The 22,864-nt window shown below is 39.7% G+C and overlaps 1 protein-coding gene across 2 annotated transcripts; it reads right to left on the bottom strand.

Moving 5' to 3' along the window:
* Window positions 1-1,590: 1,590 nt before the first annotated feature.
* On the bottom strand, window positions 1,591-18,206 carry LOC143033326 (E3 SUMO-protein ligase NSE2-like). Of its 2 annotated transcripts, none has more exons than XM_076198633.1 (6): window positions 18,132-18,206; window positions 15,827-15,940; window positions 12,244-12,398; window positions 11,026-11,131; window positions 8,772-8,967; window positions 1,591-3,353 (listed from the first exon to the last, which is right to left on the bottom strand). In XM_076198633.1, exons 2-6 carry the CDS (start codon window positions 15,924-15,926, stop codon window positions 3,248-3,250), a joined length of 663 nt encoding a protein of 220 aa, XP_076054748.1. In that variant the 5' UTR covers window positions 15,927-15,940; window positions 18,132-18,206; the 3' UTR covers window positions 1,591-3,247. The 2 variants fall into 2 exon arrangements, with proteins under 2 accessions (XP_076054748.1, XP_076054749.1); XM_076198634.1 differs by lacking the exon at window positions 18,132-18,206 and adding an exon at window positions 16,420-16,520.
* Between the last annotated feature and the right edge of the window lie 4,658 nt (window positions 18,207-22,864).

Genomic DNA, 22,864 nt, shown 5'->3' with positions numbered 1-22,864 from the left:
TTAAGAAGGGAATTGGCAAGAATTGGTTTACTAATAGGGTGGTCAACTATCGGTTGTTTTGAGAAACGGTTAGACTACTTTATGGATGGGGATGACAGGTGGTGATGGACATGGACTTGCCTAGTGTAGGCCTAATGGTCTCTCGCAGTCTCCTTCATTCTTTTGTTCTTATTATTTCCATGTTTTGCTTCACCAGTAGTTATACTGCCTGTAAGTATGCCTTCCACAAACAAAATTATCGTCAGAATTTCCAGAGGAAATAAGTTATTTTTTTTATTTATCGTATCTTCAGTTCTCACCATTCTCTCTTCATAAGTAGAATTTGTATTTTGTTTATTTATCTTATTCATTTACTTATTCATTTATATTATTTATTTACTTATCTATTTATTTATTTTTTGCTAAGGGTTCCAATACGCACGGATGCCATTTTATGGGAATTTTCCACAAATTTGTGGGACAAATTTGAAGAATTATACTGTATGTAGAATCTGAAGAATTATATGTTGCAATAAAGTTATTTGTGTATATATTTCCTTCTTTTTATGGGAAAATGTGGAAGAAATTTGAAGAATTATAGTGTATGTAGAATCTGAAGAATTATATGTTGCAATGAACTTGTTTGTGTATATAATATTTCCTTCTTTTTATGGGGAAAATGTGGAAATCCCGATTTTCTTGTGGGAATTTTGTGGAAAAAATCTCACTTATTTGTGGGAGCTATACCCGTTGCACCGAGATCTGGCCGTTAGGGCGAAGCACTGGGAGTTCCCCTGTGGTGCCACATATAATTATTCTATAATTTAATTTTATTTTATAATTCTATTTTATAATTTTATAATGTTGCCTCATATGATTATATTATAATTTTTTGTCATACACCACCACTGAGGTAAAAATCAAAGCAATGTTTTCTATACAAAGGTTTCGTTTCTTTAAATCTAGATATGGCACATGTGCATGAGAGAGCGACGTTGCCGCTACATCTAATCTCTGGCCCCGCCCCCCTCATACTGCATTCAGAAAACATTGCATCCGCATGCACGTTCTCGCCATGGATGCCCACATGTGGCAACACCGGGAAATCTCCTAGCCCCACCTTATCGGCCAATTCTCCTTGCGCTGACTATAGCATAGATCACTGTGGCAACACAGCAATATGTACACTCAAACCAAAACAATTACCTGTCACTGGACTACGTACAAGATTTCTCTTTATCAATTTGAACTGTATTTCTTCACTTATTCGCACAGGAGAATTGACAAACGACGACTGCTCTCCTACTTTTTTAATACGGTGACATAGAAACAGTACCATATTGATGCAACGTGGACAACAATCCAAAGTTTCTTCCCAGAGACAGAGTGCATTGGGACTGTTATCAACTTCGTATATCTTGAGCTTCGTTGCTAAGATTTAATTCTATGGACTGATTTATTTAATAATTATTAGAATGTATGATTTTATTGTATCTTATTTGTTTGTTCATTTATTTCATTTGTATTAATTTTTTTTCTGAAAACTATTCTCTCGAGCTCCAGTGAGGAAAATCTAAGCTACATTGGGAATGATATAAGAAAACAGTTCAATTCAATCAATAAATGTAAAACAAAAAGTGCTTCAATGTCACAAATTCTCTCACAGAGTGTAGTGATGTCCTTATTTTTCTAATATTTACCCTGGGAAAATGAACATATTTCTGCAGAAAAAAATGAATACACAAATAAAGCTAGTTTATAAAAACAATCATAGTAACAGACAAATATTGGTAATGCTATGTGAAAGAAAATGGAGAACTGTGAAAGCTCTAAGTGTTTTGAGGAATTATAAATGAAAATATGGTTATGTGCACGAAATGGTGTAATTCTGTAATTGTTAGAAATTATTACTATCTATCTATATACCAAGGGCTTTTTCCCCCTTATAAGGGTGGTAGCCAAATCATAAGGCACTTACCTACTCCCACCCATTCCACTCCCCTTTCCCCCTCTCATCTTAGCTTCTCATGGATGATGGGTCATCCCTGCATCTTGTCCACTGCCCTAGGTCAGAAGCAATGCAGCAAGACACAGCACGTCCACAGCAAGGCCACTTTATTTAATTGGCAACCCACCCTCTCCATCCCTGGGGGCAATCAAGGATGAGATGGATGGATGGGGTGAAAGGGGCATTGTGAAAGAGATGAATGTCTGTTGAGGAAGGAAGAGAGAAGGCAGTAGATGGGGGGTGAGTGGAGAATGATTGTATATGGATGATGATGTGATGCATGGAAGGGAGTGGGTGGGGGGGTTAGGGAATGTGTGACTGATATCTTGATGCAGCCTGAAGTGATTTCTACCCATCTTCATCATCTTATACCTATGAATATTTCTCTTGTATTTGTTGCATCTCAAAAGACATATTGGAGTTGCAGCTGGTGGCAGTATAAGGTAAAAGTTAGTGAAATTCAGTATAAAATTCAGTAATAATAATAAAAAAAAAAAAAAAAAATACCAGTAATGTGCACAGACATTGCTAGGGGACAGGTGCATTGGGCTGGAAATTGGGCATTTCACTCTTTTGTATTATTCGTATTTGGCAACTATCCACCGGTAGGGTGCAACACCATTTCCCACATTACAATTTCTGAATGGTAAGAAAATGGAAAAAGCCTGCGAGAAATAATTTTTCATTCATTTTATATATATTTATGTGAAAGGCACTTTTGGGCCACAGGGCAAAGGGGCAGGTGCTCGGGCACCCCCAGCACCTCCCCCTCAGCATGGGCCTCCTACAAGAGGAGGTTACATTGGTGCCTCCTCACGGGGGACTTTTTGAACCAGGAAATTCATTGCAGTCTGCCCTTAGGACAAACTCACTTTGTAATCAGGATTCAAACTGCTTCCATTCCTGGTCTTCCCCCACAAGTAGTAACACTCTAACCCACTTGGTAGACAGCGATGATGATGATGATATAAGAACAGAGCTGGGTGTGTTCCACTTCAGTTTGGCCGCGGTTAGCGCCCCCCAAACTATTAAAGCAATATAGGTGCCGGTATAGTATGTGGCCTACCTTTTGGACGTAGCCTATGAAATTTTTCTTTGGTATAGTATGTGGCCTACCAGACTTTTATTTCAGTATGAACCTGTCTCTTAAGATTTAATAGTTTGGGAGTGCTAACCGCAGCCAAGCTAAAGCAGAAAGCACCAAGGAATGCACTTAGGAATGTAACCAGCTCTGTATAAGAATGTATATATTTATTTTTTTCACTGAAAATGCTTTCTTCTCTCAAGCTCACGCTTGTAATCCAAAGCTTCCTCCAAATTCTTCAGTTGAATTGGCTGCCGATAGCTGCAACCCATTTGTGGACATCTATAAAGAAAGATAAACCAAAACTTAAAATCTATTCATAAATAGATCAAAGGCTTCCCCCTTATAAGGGAGGTAGCCAAAACTTAAAAACATACATACATATACATATACCAAAGGCTTTTTCCCCTCTACAAGGGAGGTAGCCAAAAAACAAAGGCACAGAAACCACTCCCATCCATTCCATTCCCAACATACTCCACTACCCTCTACCCTCTTCCCTCCCTCTTATCTTGGCACCTTCTGGATGACGGGTCATCCCTGCATCTTGTCCACTACCCTGGGTTAGAAACGTATACTAAGACAATCTAACAATAATTTACAAATTCTACTGAACAGAGCACTCAGAGAAATAACAGAATGCACCCAAACCAACCCATGAAGAGGCTGGATGACCGTGTTGTGAACAGCTTCCCAGGATGTAACACTTCACCCCATACCATACAACACATAATGGAAGACTGCATTATACACAATCATGCACGCAAACAACACAACATACACTCTATAAAGGATTTGTGGGAAAACCCAGTTTCGGCTGTGGCCTTCCTTGTGGAGACGGGACTGCTCGGACAGACAGTCTAGGGAACGACAACAACAACAACCCATGAAAATGACGGAAACATAATTCTAAACCACGGCCCTAAACAATAAACACCATACCAGAAGAGGCTGGATGACTGCATTTTGGACAAATGCCCAGGATGTAACACTTCACCTCACACTACTCAACATGTCATGGAAGACTGCATTATACACAATCAGGCACACAAACAACACAACATACACTCCATAAAGGATTTGTGGGAAAGCCCCGTTTTGGCTGTGGCATTTCTTGGGGAGATGGAACTGCTTGGACAGACAGTCTATGGAACAACAACAACACTAAAAACCATTCTCACTGCATTTCACATGCAATACCAAAAGAACGCAAAAAACAAAACAAAAAAAATACACCATCAGCATACTTTTCATACATCTATAACAACCTAGAACCTATACCACACAAAAACACACACTCAGATCACGCCAGACCATCAAACTCAATACTCCAAACAACCTCAAGACATAAACCCCACAGAAAAAAAAAAACTCACACATCAGACAACAACCAAACTGGACCTCAGACCACATGGAATATATATATATATACTTACCAACATTGTAAACTGCAGCTATTCACACAACACCTTACCAAATATCTAGAACCATTGTAAAATCATCACAATCCCTAAACCTAACAAAAATCCAACAGTTCCAGCATCACACTACCTAATCACATTTCTCTGCACCCCTTCCAATGTCACAAAATGCCTCATACTAGAAACTCGTCACACCACATATCACCCTTGCCAAGTCGCAACACAAATTTCATTAAGAAGTTTGCATAATTGTGTTGCTAAAAGCTATAGTTTTACCCTGAGAGACATAATTCAACAAGATGGTTTAGAAAAAAGGATAAGTATTCTATAAACAAAATTTAGTTTATATAGAGAAAGAAGTTTCTGAGTTATAAGAATAAACATGACAAAAATACTGTTACAGAGATATTGAGCCAAAAGATAAAACAAAAATTTCCACCCTCTGTATGAAAAAACTATTAGGGATATAGATGAAAAATGCATAGATAATAATAAATTAGATAATATATATGAAGTGCAGAGTTTTGAGAGTGACATTTTTTACATTAACATTGCTTTATTCCAAAATTATTTCTAGTTTTTACCGGTAACATTTCCCTCACCCCTGGAGCATTATGGGTAGAAACTGCGAATCTGTATGAAAGTGGCAGTTGTTGTTGTTCCCTAGACCAGTGGTTCCCAAACTATGGGTCACAACCCAAAGTTGGGTCGTGAGATCAATTCTGATGGGTTGCAGGGACACGGAAAATTCTCACATTTTCAGTGTATTTCAAATACTTGACTAATTATTTTTTCTTTTATCCGCACATTACTTATGTAATGTCTGTTCATGGATTCTGTTCATTTAGTTTTGTTAAAGAAAAACTGTACACATTATTTTTTTTTTCCAAAGTAAAGGGTATATATCAATGTCCATTTTGTGTCTCTTTACTTTATTCTGGGTCGCAAAGGATTGAAGTGTTCCAAATAGGGTCCCTTACAAAAAAAAGTTTGAGAACCACTGCCCTAAACTGTCTGTCTCAGCAGTCCCGTCTCCCCAAGGAATGCCACGGCCAAAATGGGGTTTTTCACACAAATCCTATATGGAGTGTATGTTGTGTTGTTTGCCACCGGAGCTACACAGGTGGCAAAACAGGGGGGTTTTGAGGGGGGGGGGGCAGTCGCCTGGGCGAGTACTACAATCCTTTCATGACACGCACCGAAAGTGGCAATTGCCGACAATTCTATCGAAATAAACACCAAACCTGAGGGCGGAGCCTTTATTAGTACAACGTTTTGCTTGTGATGATGATATGGTTTAACGTCACAAACTCCCCATATTGGAAGGCTAGCCTCTTCACTCCGGGCCAAAATCTCACGGGCAGCATTATCTGCCAGACGTACGATGTGTCGTAATAATACTCGCATCATAAAATATAGTCACCGCTTATATCGATCATTCTCTCTTTCACCCGTGAATTTTGATAACCATAGAAAATGTGATGAAGACAGTTTAGAGAGTATGTCATTATGCAGGGGCAACTACAATAAATATAATCAAGACGCCGATATGGCAGCCCCACATATCCACTTGCTCCTCATGTCGCCTACGTATTCGGCACCGTATGGAAGTGGCTAGGACAGTGCCCCTCACAGAGAACTCTGCATGCCTTTGGATCAACTTTGCCAGTGGCAGGGTTCGAACCGCCATCCCCCCGACCTTCACTGCAAGTAACGATGCCCTAACCCGCTCAGCCATCAAGCTTCCGACATTTGGCTCGTAACAAGCGAAACGTCATGCTACTAAAAACTCCGTTCTCACTTGTGGTGTTTACTTTGGTAAACCGTGAATCATCATGTTGGGGTTTTGTTTCACCAGGGATGAGCCACTTCCCAACATTCAACACAGTCCCGAGCCAAGGATCAGAACTCCGATGGGGCTCAGTTCTATTCCCCACACTATTTAATCTATACATGCATGACTTACCCACACCAGACAACTCAGAAATACAAATCTCTTCCTACGCAGACGACATAACAATCACATGCACACATCGTAACACAGACAAAGCTGCAGAAATAATCCAGCCATACCTTGATACACTCAACACATGGTTCATCACAAACAGACTCAAAATAGCTCCAACCAAATCTACAGCAACACTTCTCACCAACTGGACAATAGAACACAAATACATACCTCATCTCTACATCAACAACACTCTAATACCACACACAAACACACCAAAAATTCTTGGTGTAACATACGATACATCCATGTCTTTCAAACAACACATCACAAACATAAAAAACAAATGCACACCTAGACTTAACACACTTAAGTCAATCACTGGAACAACATTTGGACAAAACAAAGAAACTAATATAACAATATACAAACAATGCATACGCTCAGTGTTGAATTATGCGAGTCCTGCATGGGCTCCTAATCTCAGTGAGACACACCACAACACCCTTCAAATCATACAAAACAAAGCCCTAAAAACAATTACAGGCTGCACAAATACAACACCAACAGACCATTTACACCATGAAACAAAAGTCCTCAAAGTCAAGGACCACCTCGACATGAGAGGCACACAAACACTTGCCGCAGCCACCACAAACACATCACACCCGCTACACTACATAGCAGGACACCCACACACACCAAGAAACATTAAAGCAACACCCAAAGACCTTTATTATGCACAAATACTCTCTTCTCTTCCTCCACAACCACCAAATACCAGCCTCCGGAAACATATTCATGATCATATCACTCACCGCTCCATTAACCCCTTCCATACGGTGCCGCACACGTAGGCGTCATGGACTTAGATCTCGGTGGCAGCAGCCAATGCCAGCCGTACGACGTGTCATAATAATACTCGCATCATAAAATATAGTCACCGCTTATATCGATCGTTCTCTCTTCACCCGTGAATTTTGATAACCATAGAAAATGCGATTACAAAGGAATTAGAAAGAATGTCATTATGGAGGGGCGACTACAATAAATATAATCAAGACGCCGATATGGCAGCCTCGCGAATACACTCGCTCCCCATGACGCCTACGTGTGCGGCACCGTATGGAAGGGGTTAACACACTGAAAGACAACACACTGCTGCATGCCAGACCCCCTGATATCCACCCTTCTGAATCCTCTCTCCCATGAAAGCACAGAGTCCACTTGGCCAGACTGCGGTGCAGCCACCACCCAGCACTTCTAAGCTACCAGAAGAGGCTGGATGACTGCATTGTGAACAGCTGCCCAGGATGTAACAGTGTAGTCTTTAGTTTTTTTTTACAGCAGCTTCTGACACTTTCTTTTTACAGTACTACCTCTCATTAACGGACGTTAATTAGATGTGTTTGCGGTGTTTTCGCTGTGTTTGTGGTGTTTTCACTGTGTTTGTGGTGTTTTCACTGTGTTTGTGGTGTTTTCACTGTGTTTGTGGTGTTTTCACTGTGTTTGTGGTGTTTTCACTGTGTTTGTGGTGTTTTCACTGTGTTTGTGGTGTTTTTGCTGTGTTTGTGGTGTTTTCACTGTGTTTTCGGTGTTTTCGCTGTGTTTGTGGTGTATTCACTGTGTTTTCGGTCTTTTTGGTGCTGTTGTTTAGTGCTGTGCAATCACTATGCCACCCAAAAACCACTCCAAATCAATGGATTATTCACATCAACGGACACCATTACCCCCCTTTTAGTCCGTTAATGAGAGGTAGTACTGTATATCTCAAGTACTGTCTTCAGACCCAGGGCAGTGGACAAGATGCAGGGATGACCCGTCATCCAGGCGATGCCAAGATGGGAGGGAGGGAAGAGGGTGGAGGGGAGTGGAGTAGGTAGGGGATGGAATGGGTGGGAGTGGTTTCTATGCCTTTTCCTTTTGGCTACTTCCCGTGTAAGGGGGAAAAAAGCCTTTGGTATATGTATGTATGTATTCTATTGAATTATGTCTCTGTGGGCAAAACTATAGCTTTTAGCAATACAATTACTCAAACTTTTTTACAAAATTTGGGTATTCATAAAGAAAAATCCAGTATGATGTCACTTTTAGACATAGAGTAATAAGTTATCAAGCCTTCTAGTTTTCTTAAAAAAGAAAAGAAAAATAATAAATAAAAATAATTAGTTACTATGATGTGAGAAAAAACACATCATAAAAGTTGGCACAGATCAATTTTACACTGCCTATCAATTACAGAAAAAAAATTATCAGTCTTGTTCAATCATTTCAATATATGCATACTGACATCCTTAAAACCAAAGGCTTAAAAATTTCAACATAAATTACCTGACAACTTTCTTCTTTAAGGACTTCAAAGACCTCAAGTCGAAAACGTGACCACAGGGTTTGTGACGTACAGGTTCTACCATAAGTTTCTTGCTGAACGGGTCAATTAGGTTCAGTTCCGCCTGTGTTTGTACAAGGTCTTCACCTTCTTCAAAACCTTCAGTCTCAGTACTACTCTCTCCATTTTGGTCTTTCGCTGAGAATAAAAATATACATTAACATATATATAAGGAATGTAGTAGCAGATTTGTAAATGACACACAGGAAACCCACAGTTGGAGAAAATAAACTTCAAATAAAGAAGAATCCTATATTTCGGCTATCAACTGTAGCCCTCTTCAGGAAAGTAATTTCCTGAAGAGGGCTACAGTTGATAGCCAAAATATAGGATTCTTCTTTATTCAAAGTTTATCTTCTCCGACTGTGGGTTTCCTGTGTGTCATATATATAAGGGTTAAGGGGAAGATGGGCAGAGTATTCTAGAGAGCTGATAAATGTGGAGGAGGATAGGGAGCAATTAGTGGTTGCCGTGGGAGATGCTAAGAAAATTATGGAAGGTGAGCCAGTTGTTGTTTGCTGACGATACTGCATATATAGCAGGGTCAGAGGAGGGATTAAGGTAGTCAGTGACAGAGTTTGGGAGAGTATGCGATAGAAGAAAGTTGAAGGTAAATGTGAGTAAATGTAAAATGATGAGATGTACAAGGGTAGAGGATGCCAGTGAGTTGGAAGTAAGTCTTAAAGAAGAGAGGCTGGAGGAAGTGGATAACTTTCGGTATTTGGGGAACTATGTGGCAGGAAAGGGAGTTGAGGTGGAAGTAAATTGAAGACTGAGAGAAGCAAGTAAATGCATTGGGAAATTAAAAAGTACCATGAGAAATGGGCATTTGAGAATAAATGCAAAGGGAAGATTATATGAAGAGATGATTATTCACATCACATGAAGAATCGTCACCCCAGACTTCGACTGGGTGACAATTCTTCACGCGGGCCATCCTGCGTTTACAATTCTTCATTTGTATAAATTGATGACAATAATCGTAACCTCATTCAACCTAACCTTACTTAACCTAACCTAACCTAACCTAACTTGACCTACCCTAACATAACTTAACATAATCTTTATTCCACTGTTGATATTCAGTGTATGGGGTGACAGTTCTTCAGGTGGGATCTCATGGGGTGACGATTCTTAATGTGGGCGTTCTGGAGTGACAATTCTTCATGTGCCCCGATTATTCTGACAGCACTGTATGGGGCATAGACCTGGAGTTTATGAGAGTGCAGAGAGGAAAAGATTAAATATGAGATGAAATGTCTGAGAAGTATGGTAGGGGTTACAAGGTTGGATAGAGTGAGAAATGAGGAGGTGAGGAGGAGAGTGGGGGTGGAAAAGGAGATGGGAGATAGGGCTGATGAAAGAGTATTGGGATGGTTTGGACACATGGAAAGAATGAGTGAAGAAAGATTAGTAAAAGAGGTGTGGAAGGCAGAGGTGGAGGGAGTGAACATGAGGGGGCAACCAAGGATGAGATGGATGGATGGAGTAAAAGGGGCACTGGGAAAAAGGGGAATGTCTGTTGAGGAAGGAAGGAAGAAGACAGAAGGTAGGGGTGAGTGGAGAATGGTTGTGTATGGATGATGCTGTGATGTATGGGAGTGGGTGGGGGTTGGGGGGTGAGGGAGTATGTGTGAATGATATTTTGAGGCAGCCCGAAAGGATTTCACCTCCGTCTTCTCTTTTTCTGCACAATGGGACAGAGAGGGGGGTCACTGATTAAATGAAGCGACCTTGCTGTAGATGTGCTGTGTCTTGCTGCATTGCTTCTGACCATCCCAATACTCTTTCATCAACCCTATCTACCAACTCCCTTTTCACCCCCGTTCTCCACCTCATTTCTCAATCTATCCACCCTAGTAACCCCTACCACACTTCTCAGGCATTTCATTTCAAATGCATTTAAACGCTTCCTCTCTCATGTTCCATGTTTCTGTCCCATACAGTGCTGTTGGCACAATCATGCCTTCATACAATCTTCTCTTAGCCTCCATTCCCAAATATCTATTCCTCATTACACTTTTCAATCCACCAAGCCATTTACTCGCTTCTCTCAATCTACATTCTACCTCCACCTCCACTCCTTCCTTGCCTGCCACATTCACCCCAAAGTATTTAAAACTATCCACTTCCTCCAGTCTCTCTCCCTTAATACTCACTTCCAATTTGATGTATTATAATACGTTGAACCCTTACCGACATCAAGTATGTGTTTATTGAAGTTTTTCACAACTTCATCGGATTTCACTTCTTTTTCCAAGTCCCTCCCTTCCACCAGCAGTTCATAGTTTTGCCTATATTTCTGCAAGAAAAAATAAATAAATAAATAAATCTCACGTAAATTTTCTCTTTTATGGAGACAATACAAAGGTTCAAGTAATTCAAGACAACTCTGCAAGTTTTGCTTATATTTCTGCAAGGAAAAAAATCTCACGTAAATTTTCTTTTATGGAGACAATACAAAGGTTCAAGTAATGCAAGACAACTCTGCAATATGTTTGACGACAGGCTATGCTCTTAACCACTATGGTATAACGACGCCTATGTAGGCATCACGAGGCGTGTGAGTGGGTACACGAGGATGCTAGCATCAACGTCTTGATTATATATTTTTTTTGTAGCTGTACATGATCTTGGGATGGTTTGGACTCTTGGAAAGAATAAGTGAAGAAAGACTAATAAAAGAGATGTGGAAGGCAGAGGTGGAAGGAGTGAACATGAGGGGGCGACCTAGGATGAGATGGATGGATGGGGGTAATAGGGGCGTTGGGAAAGAGGGGAATGTCTGTTGAGGAAGGATGGGAGAGGACAGAAGATAGGGGTGAGTGGAGAATGGTTGTGTATGGATGATGATGTGATGCATGAGGGGGAGTGGGTGAGGTAGTATGTATGAGAAATAAATTTACACAGCCCGAAGAAATTTCTCCCCATCTTCTCTTTTTCTGCATGAGGAGACAGAGAGGGGGGGGTCGCCATTTTAATGAAGCAGACTTGCTGTGGATGTGCTGTGTCTTGTGACATTGCTTCTGACCCAGAGCAGTGGACAAGATGCAGGGATGACCCGTCATCCAGGAGGTGCTAAAATAAGAGGGTGGAGGGGAGTGGAGTATGTATGGGATGGAATGGGTGGGAGTGGTTTTTATGCCTTTGGTTTTTGGCTACCTCCTGTGTAAGGGGAAAAAAGCCTTTGGTATATGTATGTATGTATGTACCTATGTACATGAGTTATCCCCAGATTCTGTGAACTGGTTTGATCATATTTTCTGTGTTTATTATTACTCAAGAATAAAAGAGAATGAGTAATACAGCACTGACTTTATAGTTTATAATGTGAGTAGTGTGATGAATCATACATATGGCAGCCAATGCTGTGTGCGAGAATTTAACTCATGCTGAAAAGGTTAATTCGCTTACTTCCTCAAATCGTGATACGTCCAAATTAACATCACTCTGGAAATCATGTCGGGTCTGAGTTAACCCCTCCTTCATTAAACCGAGACGAATTCCTTCTTCTACCGATGAGTGAAGAACTTCTTTAAGGGAAGTTAAATATCTCCTTTGCATTATCTCTGAAATAAGATGCAACACTTTAGAAAAATACACCAAATTATATACTGTACAACTATATAACGACATTTTGCAAACTATATTTTACGTCCCCTCATGCAGGCAGCACCTAGAGAGGGGGTCTCCGTTTTAATGAAGCGGCCTTGCTGTGGATGTGCTGTGTCTTGCAACACTGTTTCTGACCCAGGGCAGTGGGCGAGATGCAGGGTTGACCCGTCATCCAGGAGGTGCCAAGATAAGAGGGAGGGAAGAGAGTGGAGGGGGGTAGAGTGTGATGGGGATGGATGGTGGGAAAAGATCATAGCAGCGCTTAGAGGCAGTACTGGGAAATATGATGCCATGTTTTGGGTGTTCTGCTGGGTTTTAGAAGGCACATAATTATAGCTGAGTTTTAGGTGTTGCCAGGTCCTAGATTGCCGAGTTTGGGAGATTCGACCTGTACAAGCAATATGATAGAGCAGCGTTTCTCAACCAGGGTTCCCCGGAACCCTATGGTTCCGCAAAAGGTCCCTAAGGGTTCCGCGAGATCAAGTGAGGTGAGCTAATGCACTTTTGATTTTTTATTTAATTTCATATACGTAAAATAATTAAACACGCACAACATATTCTTGGTTATTGTAATAATGTAAAATAGATATCATCCTATCTAACCTATTATTACGATGAAAATAAAATGAGAAAGATATGGTTTATGTGTTTTTTGGGGGGGCAGGGGTTCCTTGAGACATGCAATTTATTTTAAAGGTTACGCAAAGGTTAAAATGGTTGAGAAATGCTGTGGTAGACGATGGGGAAGACCCTTCATTCATAGCAGTGGTGTCAATCCCTTCCATACGATGACATCTATGTATGCATCATGAGGCGCGAGTATTTACCTAGTCGTATCTTACAGGAAGGGAAGCTATGCCTGTAGTGTCCCGTCTCTGTATCTCGCCATGTCTAATTCGCTCTTAAATTCGTGTATTTTTTTCGCACACACTTTTGTTTCATCTGGCTGAGCGGGTTAGGGCGTCGTTACTTGTGGCGAAGGTCGAGGGGATGGCAGTTCAAATCCTGCCACCAGCAAAGCTGAACCAAGGGCATGGTTCATTAGATTCCAAGCTACAAAGCCCTCTGTGAGGGGCACCGTCCTAGCCTTCCGATAGGGGGGAGTTTGTGACGTTAAACCATATCAGTATGTTCCACACATCCACCACTCTGTGGAGGAAGCTGCTCTTTTTCAAGTCTCTTCTTCGTCACGAGGAATGAGTGGGTTTATGAGGATGCCAGTGTCGACGTCTTGATTATATATATTCTGTAGTCGCAGCTGAGTGACCCCCCATATTCTGTGAACTGGCTTGATCATATTTTCTGTGGTTATTAACCTCTTCGTTACCGACCCGTCAACCTTACGTAAACAAACATTTCAAACCGTCCCACGAATGGCTGGAGCCTTATGTTTGTAAACAGACACTTGCCACCCCGTAGGTAGAAATAACCCAGAAACCGAGGCCTTGAGAGCCCTCAACACACACAGCTTATAACCTCGGTTCCTGGCAAGTGCACTCAGCCGTGACACGCAGGTGTCACAAAACATACATTCGGTACTCAAGGGGTTAATATTCAAAATGAAAGGGAACGAGTAATAGAGCTGTAACTTTATATTTCATAATGTGAGCATTGTGGTGCATCATTGAATCATCATACATCAGGCAGCTGATGCTGCCTGCGGGAATTTGACTCGTATTGAAGAGATTAATGTGTAATTAGTGGGTGTGTGCTTTCACTCAGCCATCCCCTGATCATGGGAAAATAGCCTAAGGTCGGTGCATGTGTGTGTATTTACGTAATTGTATTGGAGTGTTTTCGGGGATGAAATGGGTGGGAATGTTTTTGTGCCTTGTCCTTTTTGGCTACCCCCCTGGTAAGGGGGAAAAAAGCCTTGGTATATGTATGTATTGACCTAACTGTAGTATAGAGGAAAACAGCAACACTCATTGGCAGGGCCATAGGCAGGAATTTTTTTTTTTTTTTTTTTTTTTTTTTGGCATATTCATGCTTTGGGGGCTCTGCCACTGTATTGTTCCACACACACACACACATATATATATATATATGCTGAATACCACAGGGAATGGAAATTTTTTTGGAATCCGAGCGCTTTCGTGATATTTGTTCACATCTTCAAAGATTACAATAGAATTGTAATCTTTGAAGATGTGAACAAATATCACGAAAGTGCTCGGATTCCAAGAATTTTTCTTTTCCCTGTGGTATTCAGCATATCGGTGTAGTCACATGTGATTTGTGATACTTGTACATATATACATATATAATCTGGAGTAGGAAACACAGGAGTCATAGTCTTGAATTTATCCTGACTAGTTTCGCATACCTGCGAAACTAGTCAGGAATAAACTCAAGACTAAGACTCCAGTGTTTCCTACTCCACTTACGTCAACCTGTCAGAATGTCTCAACATAAATATAATCATTGATAACATTTGATGTGCCTGTAATTATAACTACAGTTTTATATTTTATGTATATACATCATGTATCACAAATTCACCATAAACTTAGCTTATTTTTTGTAATTTTTCTGGTGTAGTGTATTTATAACTTTTGAGTAAAAATTAATTTTGGGGGCTAAACCCCCTTATAGCCCCCCTGGGTCCCATTTTCTATTCTTTAATTTTCTAACATACCTAAACCCAAATTCGTGTATGGCTACAACTTGATGTATATCTTTGATTTCCAATTATCATATTTAGATTTAAATTCATGTATTGTTTGAGCTTGAGTATATCACCTTCTAAGCTATTTCACATATTTATGCATCTACAGGAATACTTGACTATACACCGAGTTGTGTTCCCAGCTGACTAGTCGCAATGCGAAAATTTGTATATCGAGGTTAAGGGTTTTACATGTAAATAATAGGGGGGTTCTGTTCATGGATCCTGTCAACCCCCCCCCCCTTCCCTCAATTTCTGCCTCCTGAGGCTTTCACATACACCCAATATTTGTTTTACCTACAGTACTACCTCTCATTAATGGACTAAAAGGGGGATAACGGTGTCCGTTGATGTGAATAATCCGTTGATTTGGAGTGGTTTTTGGGTGATTGCATAGTGATTGCACGCACTAAACAACAGCACCAGAAACACCGAAAACACAGCGAAATTACCGCAAACACAGCTAATTAACGTCTGTTAAGCAGAGGTCTCACTGTACTTTATAGCACTTGGTCATATAGTGATGTATTCCTGTACACGAATAACTGAAATCTTTGCACAGAAATAGTGGGACTTAGGAGACCAAGTTCATCAAATATGTACAAACCTGCTTATTGTGTAAATGCATATAACGAGGAATTCATGGATGAATTAAATATCAATTGATAAAAGATGCTGAGATTATTACAAGAAAAATTCTTCACAGCTACAAACCATCATTTGTGTGATTCAGAACAAGAAGAGCACATTTGGTGACACACTGCTGAGTTCTGGCTCTGAGTAACTTGTGGATATCATCACTTGATTCAGCCATGTCGATCTATAAATCTGGAATAAGAGGAGAGTGAAATAATCAAATCTGGCAACTGATTATACAAATGTTTCTTCATTAACCAACCAGTCACACAATCTGTAAGCTAATCATACATATATATACTTTTTTCTTTTTTTAACTGAAAACGTTTAGTATTCCGATCTTTGATTTCCTCATGGTTTCAGCAAAATATCTTTATTATTCACGTATTTTATGTGATTACTCTTACATATACAGTGAGACCTCTTATTAACGGATGTTAATTAGCTGTGTTTTCGGTGTTTTGGAGTGGTTTTTGGGTGGCATAGTCATTGCATGCAGTAAACAACAGCACCAAAAACACCGCAAACACAGCTAATTAACGTCCGTTAATGAGAGGTCTCACTGTACATACATACACCAACAGCTTATTCCCCCTTACGGAGGAGGTAGTGTTAGTGCCTTCTGATAAAGAACTTTTTGAAGCAGGAAATTTAATGCCATTTACTCTTACCACAAACTTCCTTGCGGAGCAGGATTTGAACTGCCCACAATTCCAACCTCCACCACAAGTGTAGCTCCTCTTCCCGTAAAATACAATAGGTGATATGATGATATGGTTTAATGTCACACACTCCCCCCTATCAGGAGGCTAGGACTGTGCCCCTCACAGAAGGCTTTGCCGTGTGGTATTTAATGAACCATGCTCTTGGTTCAATTTCGCTGGTGGCAGGGTTCGAACCGCCCTCACCTCGACTTTCGCTGCAAATAACGACGCCCTTACCCGCTCAGCCAGAGAACTCAAGTAACAATGCCCTAACTCACTTGTCCATGCAATAAGGTAATCTACAAAGCTATCGTCATGTCATACTTCCTTACTAATAAATAGTAAAGAAATAAACTCTTCTGCTGGGATTCGAACCCCCGCCAGAGCGACTTGCTTCTTACAAGGTGAGGACTGTACTCGCCACTCCAGCGCAACCCTTCAAAACAGAACGAATTAGTTCATGGACTGTTCTGTTTTGAAGGGTCGCGGTGGAGTGACGAGTACAGTCCTCGCCTTGTAAGAAGCAAGTCGCTCTGGCGGGAGTTCGAATCCCAGCAGAAGAGTTTATTTCCAAATGTCAAATTGACAATAAATAGTAAGTTAAATTCAATACAGAAAAAGATAATGTTATCCCTTGTGGACACAGTAATCCTTGTGGAAGTTACAGAATTATGAATAAGAACATGACTAGTGAATAAGGAGAAGGATCTTGAAATAATAATCACAAATAACTTGAAACCAACGGACCATATTGCAACAATTGTTAAAAAAACAAACCAAATGGTTGGTATAATTAAGTACTTCTTTGATTATTTCGAATTCGTTAAGTTTCACCTCACAATTTTTCTGTGAAAAGTACATTTTCCTCCCTATTCTTAATGTGATTCATGCAACTAACCTAAACTATATTTGTCCCTGGAAACTGCTGTGCGAGCAGGTGAGACGAAAACTCACAAATACCAAGTATCTATGTATAGAAAGATTCCACATTTTGTGCAAAACATATGTAAGGCGGGTAAGACAAAAATTCACACAAGCGGGTAAGACAAAAACTCACAAATACTGGTTATTTATGTTTTGATCTCGGTATGGTGATCGGTCCAAGTGTGATTCTTTTTGCCAAATTACAGTTTGTACAGGTGAGAAATACAATTCTTTAGACTCTTAATGCCTTATTGCGGTGAATTAAATTGCATATCGGTAATTTCCATTTCATCTCAGTTCATCTCGGTGATCTCGGTAATTAGTGTGACCGGGATTGAGGAGAGGGAGGTAGTGATGGGTGATTTTATTTTTACTTCAAGAGTGGGACTATTAAATACATGAAATGGGGGACGATTCCACTCCAAGTCTCTTGGATTGTGCAGGGGGGGGGGGTGAGTACTTAAATATGTTGGTGCTTGCTTCGTATGTGATATTTTAGGTTGTGGCCGCCTCTAGCTATTAGTGTGCTTCTTGGATGTAAGTTTCTTTGCTTATGTCAACTTCTTTGTGATTTTGTGCATCACTCCATCGTAATCATTTGTTGTCCCTAACCAATTCATTTCGAATTTCCATAAAATAATTATAAACAACCACTTATACAACACTGAGAACGAATTATTGAATATTCAATTGGTACCATCACGATATTTGATATTCATAAGGGTACTTACACTCAAATTAAAGTAAAAACTCACCCTTCACTCTTTCAAATCTGCGACGGAAATTCATACATTGTTTACATATAGGTAAACAAGTCGCCTAAACATTTTCGACCTAGAAATTCGCAACTGTCGTATGTTTTCCATATACCTTAGAAAAATTATTGCATATATACTACTAATACTCAATGGTTATACTGAACACTAATTTACAAAATAAATTTGAATATTTTATAATGTGTAATACAATTATCAAGTAAAATATTTACTGGTAGCTTATATAATTTTAAATATGGAAAAGAGAGCTGTCTTTCTTGTCAGATTGCAACATTATTATTAGCTGACAGGTCCGTAGCTAGAACTTGTTACGTGGGGGGACATATTTGGGGGGTTGAACGCAACAAAAATAACTGATCATGTGTAGTATTTACGGAAACAATTACACAGCAGTGTTATGACACCATACCTGCTGAACCACTATGCTTAATTATCATTCAGGGCCAACAGTGCATTGGTAATCATATTCGGGTCATGCAGGTGGCGCCAAGTTGCAAGATGATAAGATAAGGACATATGTTTGCTGCAAAGAATATTTTCGCAGCCCATTAGTTTGCACTGAACTGCAAACTAACTTGCAGCTTTATTCTGACAATCAACGTGTACAAAAAATGACTGAAAAGTACAAATATGTGAGCTAGAGAGTTTGGGGGCGGGGGAGCTATACTTATTTTATATATGCCGAGTTATTCAGCCTGTGTTTCCACCTCTTCATTATATCCCTGTATTAGTTGACAATTAGGTGTTTTGAGTCGGATGTTGAATTATATTTTCCTTGTAATTACATTTTTGCCTTTACGTTTTTCCATTGTCTAATTTCTGTCGTCCAGTATTTTCGTCCAGTGACAAATCCATAATGGCTTCTGCTAGACATTTTGTGTCGTTTCGTGTGATTCATTGTTTATCAGAGGCGTGCAAAGGTCTGGATAATTTTGATTGTGTGCCCCAAAGCGTCAAGTATGAAGTCTCTTCGTTGTCAGAAATATTATAAGAAAGGGAACATATTTAGAATATGTAAACACAGATGAAACATGAACACTTTATTCTATTGCAACACAAATCAACAATATATACTGATTTTTTCACCCAAATTATCTGGTTGGATACATATATATATTGTATATATATATATATATATATATATATATATATATATATATATATAGATAGATAGATAGATAGATATAGATACAAAGCTTCTCGAGTAGACTTTCAAGTCTTCTGAATGCTGAATTTTGGTCACAGGACAGACGGAATAATATAGATTGCCTATTGACATTAGGAACTATTGTTGAGGAAGATAATACAAACATTTCGGTAAACGCAGTTAGTATTTTCAATGTAATACAGAAAGTACAAGACATAATATACATAGAAAGAGAGCTTTGGGGAAGGTCACAACATAAGACGCGTGGAGAGGTTCACATCACAAGTGTAAGATGACAGGGGGGAATTTGTCCATCGCTGTGGGCCAAATGTCCGTGGGGGTTCAGCTGTCCGCGACCCGAATGTCCGATGAGGTCCAAGTGTCCGCTCCATGACTCTGGCGGGACGTCGGGGAGGAACTTGGGTGTCGGTGTAATTGGAAGATGTGTTGTTGTAGTTTATTTGTTTTGTTATCATTTGTCTGTTTGTTTATTATTCGCTTGATTCTTATTTACTATTAGCTATATGTGAATTTATTTTTATTTACTATTTACCTGTTTGTTAATTATTTAACTATACTTATGCATTTATTTTATTTATTATTATTTACTTTATCATACTTTCTATTTATTCATTCATTTATTTTTATTTATTATATATATTTTTTCGCATCCAACCTTGATATGGACCAAAAGGTCTCCTGTCGGCATGCTCCGCCTTTGTAATCCTTTGAGAGGGCTACAAGTCCTAGGGAGGGGCTTCCTGCTGGGGATTATGGTACGGACTTCTACTTGCCTGTTGATAGAAGGTCGCAAGTCTCTTATGAAAATTGCTTCTAGAAAGAAGAGTCTAATCCTTTCTGATTCCTTAGCGAGGATGATGGTGTTGTCTTCTAATAGTTTTCTAGTGATTTGTATATTGTGTCTTTCTAGGAAGTCTAGTTTGGGGCTTCCAATCAACAAGTGGGATGACATTCCTCTTAACAATGTCGTTCTTGTTTGGCCATCGTAACAGTCGAGAGGTTAGGTTAAGGAACAGGAAAAAATTAAATACTACGTTGGTGCAAGCAGGACCTTCGGGGCGAGGAGAAGTGCTATTTCAAACTAAAAGTGTAGTTGTTTCTTGGTTGCGGTAACATATGTAGAGATGAACTTTGTCATTCTCTCTCTTAAGTTTGATGTTCCGGTAAATAAATCTGGTCAAAACCTTCGCGTCTTCCTTATAAGCTGTGGACATTTGGGCACGGTAAAACAGAGCAAACGTCTCACCTTCCCCTCATTTAAGACAAATGAGAGAATAAAACCTAAAATAAAGCTTGTGACTTTAATCTGATCCACCACACACGCAACACACCTCATTGACTGGAAAAACACCGCCATTGTTTTCAAACGCCAATGTAGTTTTAGAAGAAAGAGATCATTAACTTTAACATTTCCAGAAGTCAACGGTCACCGGATTCCATTACTAGTTAATGGATTAATCTCTAAAGCTACTGGATCTGCACCTAACAACTGTCACTCATATCCTCGAATTGAGTGTCTCGCATCGTCCAAACAATGTACCTCCTTATTTGGATCACATGAAGAATCTTCACCCCAGATTTCGACAGGGTGATAATTCTTTCTGTGGGCTATCTCAGGGCGACAATTCTTCATGTGGGCTATCCTAGGGCGACAAATCTTCACGTGGGCTATCGTAAGGTGACAATTCTTCATGTGGGCTACCCTAGGGTGACAATTGTTCACGTGGGCTATCCTAGGGCGACAATTCTTCATGTGGGCTATCCTAGGGTGACAATTCTTCCCGTGGGCAATCGAAGGGTGACAATTCTTCACTTGGACTATCAAAGCGCGACAATTCTTCATGTGGGCTATCCTAGGGTGACCATTATTCCTGTGGGCTATCCTAGGGTGACCATTATTCCTGTGGGCTATCCTAGGGTGACAATTTTTCACTTTGGCTATCCTGGGTTTACGATTCTTCGGTTGTATACGTTGACGACAATGAGCATAACCCTCATTAAACCTAACCCAATCTAACTTAATCTTGATTCCACTGTTGATATATATTCGGCGTACTGGGGTGACAGTTCTTCAGGTGGGATCTCATGGGGTGACGATTCTTCATGTGGGCGTTCTGGGGTAACAATTCTTCATGTAATTAATCATTTCTGTATATATTCTTCTTCTCCACTTACTATGGACTCCTGAGCCAAAACACAAGGTCTAATAAATATCCTTATAAAGCGCTCAGTGGCTGTAATCCCCTTTTACACACGTTTTGTTTTCCACAAACACCGATCCCGCGTGAGCGGGTGGTCTAATCTCGGTAGTCTATCCGCTGAAGAGGATCACAGGTAGTGGTCGAAAAATACGAATGTCTCTGTACGTCTGCTCTTATTAGTTTTCACCGATACTAGGCTGCAGTTTTACACACACACACACACACACATACACACACACACACACACACACACACAACACACACACACACACACACACATATATATATATATATATATATACACACGCGCACACATGCACCTCGTGGCGCAGTGGTTAGAGTTCCCGGCTGCCACTACGGCGGTTTGGGTTCAAATCCCGCCCAGGGCTAAAATGATTTCAGTACCCCTGCGCTGCGAGTCGTTACTCCAACTCTCGTGTGCTGGGAGTTGTGCGTGTAAGGTCACAGCATTGCCCATAGATCGGTCACATATGACCTCTGAGCTCTCTTCCGGGAGGGAAATAGCTGTCGATCACGAGTCCAACACGTGATCCAAGACCATGGGGAATCACGCACAGGAGGTTCACAAATGGATTAACGGTTTGGAGATGACCAAGGCTAACAAGATCAGCTTTGCACGTAAAAAAAAAAAAAAAAAAAAAAAAAAATATAATGAAACAAAATAAAAAACAAAAATGAATTAAATAAAGCAGTATAAAATAGAATAAGAAAATAATCTAATACAAAATAGAAAATTAGATAAATTTGAATATAACGAAACTAAATTAAAACAAAATTGAATGAAATAAAACAGAATTAAATAAAATAATCTCAAACAAAATAAAGATAAATATATTTGAATATAACGAAACAAAATTAAAACAAAATTGAATAAAATAGAACAATAAAATAAGAATGAAATAAAATAGACAAATAATATAGAAAAATAATATATCTAAATATAATGAAACAAAATTAAAACAAAATTGAATGAAATAAAACAAAAATGAAAATATAATAAAAATTAAATAAAACCAATTTAGATATTCACACCAAGAGACGCCCATTTATCTGAAGAGGACCGTGACCCCCCTACAGTCATTCCTGGTGCCGGCAAGTGATTTAAATCAAACGAAGAAAGCAGAAGTTGTGGTCCAAGAGCGTAAGTGGCACCCCTACGGATCAGAGTAACTTTTTATGGTAAGATATTAATCTCCACTCAAAGATGATTTTTGGTAAATTTCCCAACTTCTGCTATCTTAGTTATAGACTGGCGCACTTTATGTATTTTGTTCTGTAGTGTGTGTGTATTAGCGTGTGTGTGTCTGTATGTTTGTGTGTGT

The sequence above is a fragment of the Oratosquilla oratoria genome, chromosome 15 (assembly GCF_046742065.1).
Source record: "Oratosquilla oratoria isolate Oo_2021 chromosome 15, ASM4674206v1, whole genome shotgun sequence".
NCBI classification, from domain to species: domain Eukaryota; kingdom Metazoa; phylum Arthropoda; class Malacostraca; order Stomatopoda; family Squillidae; genus Oratosquilla; species Oratosquilla oratoria.
Note: the sequence above shows the minus strand (reverse complement) of the source record. Positions and strands in the feature narration are given on the sequence as shown.

Bases quoted from the DNA above. Each gene is read 5' to 3' on its own strand.
- LOC143033326 (XM_076198633.1), bottom strand. From the start codon at position 15,926: ATGGCTGAATCAAGTGATGATATCCACAAGTTACTCAGAGCCAGAACT. The intron at 12,399-15,826 runs GTTTGTAGCTGT...ATCTTATTTCAG, and splicing joins TCTGAATCACACAAATGATG to AGATAATGCAAAGGAGATAT. The intron at 3,354-8,771 runs GTAATTTATGTT...CTTTCTTTATAG, and splicing joins TTAAAGAAGAAAGTTGTCAG to ATGTCCACAAATGGGTTGCA.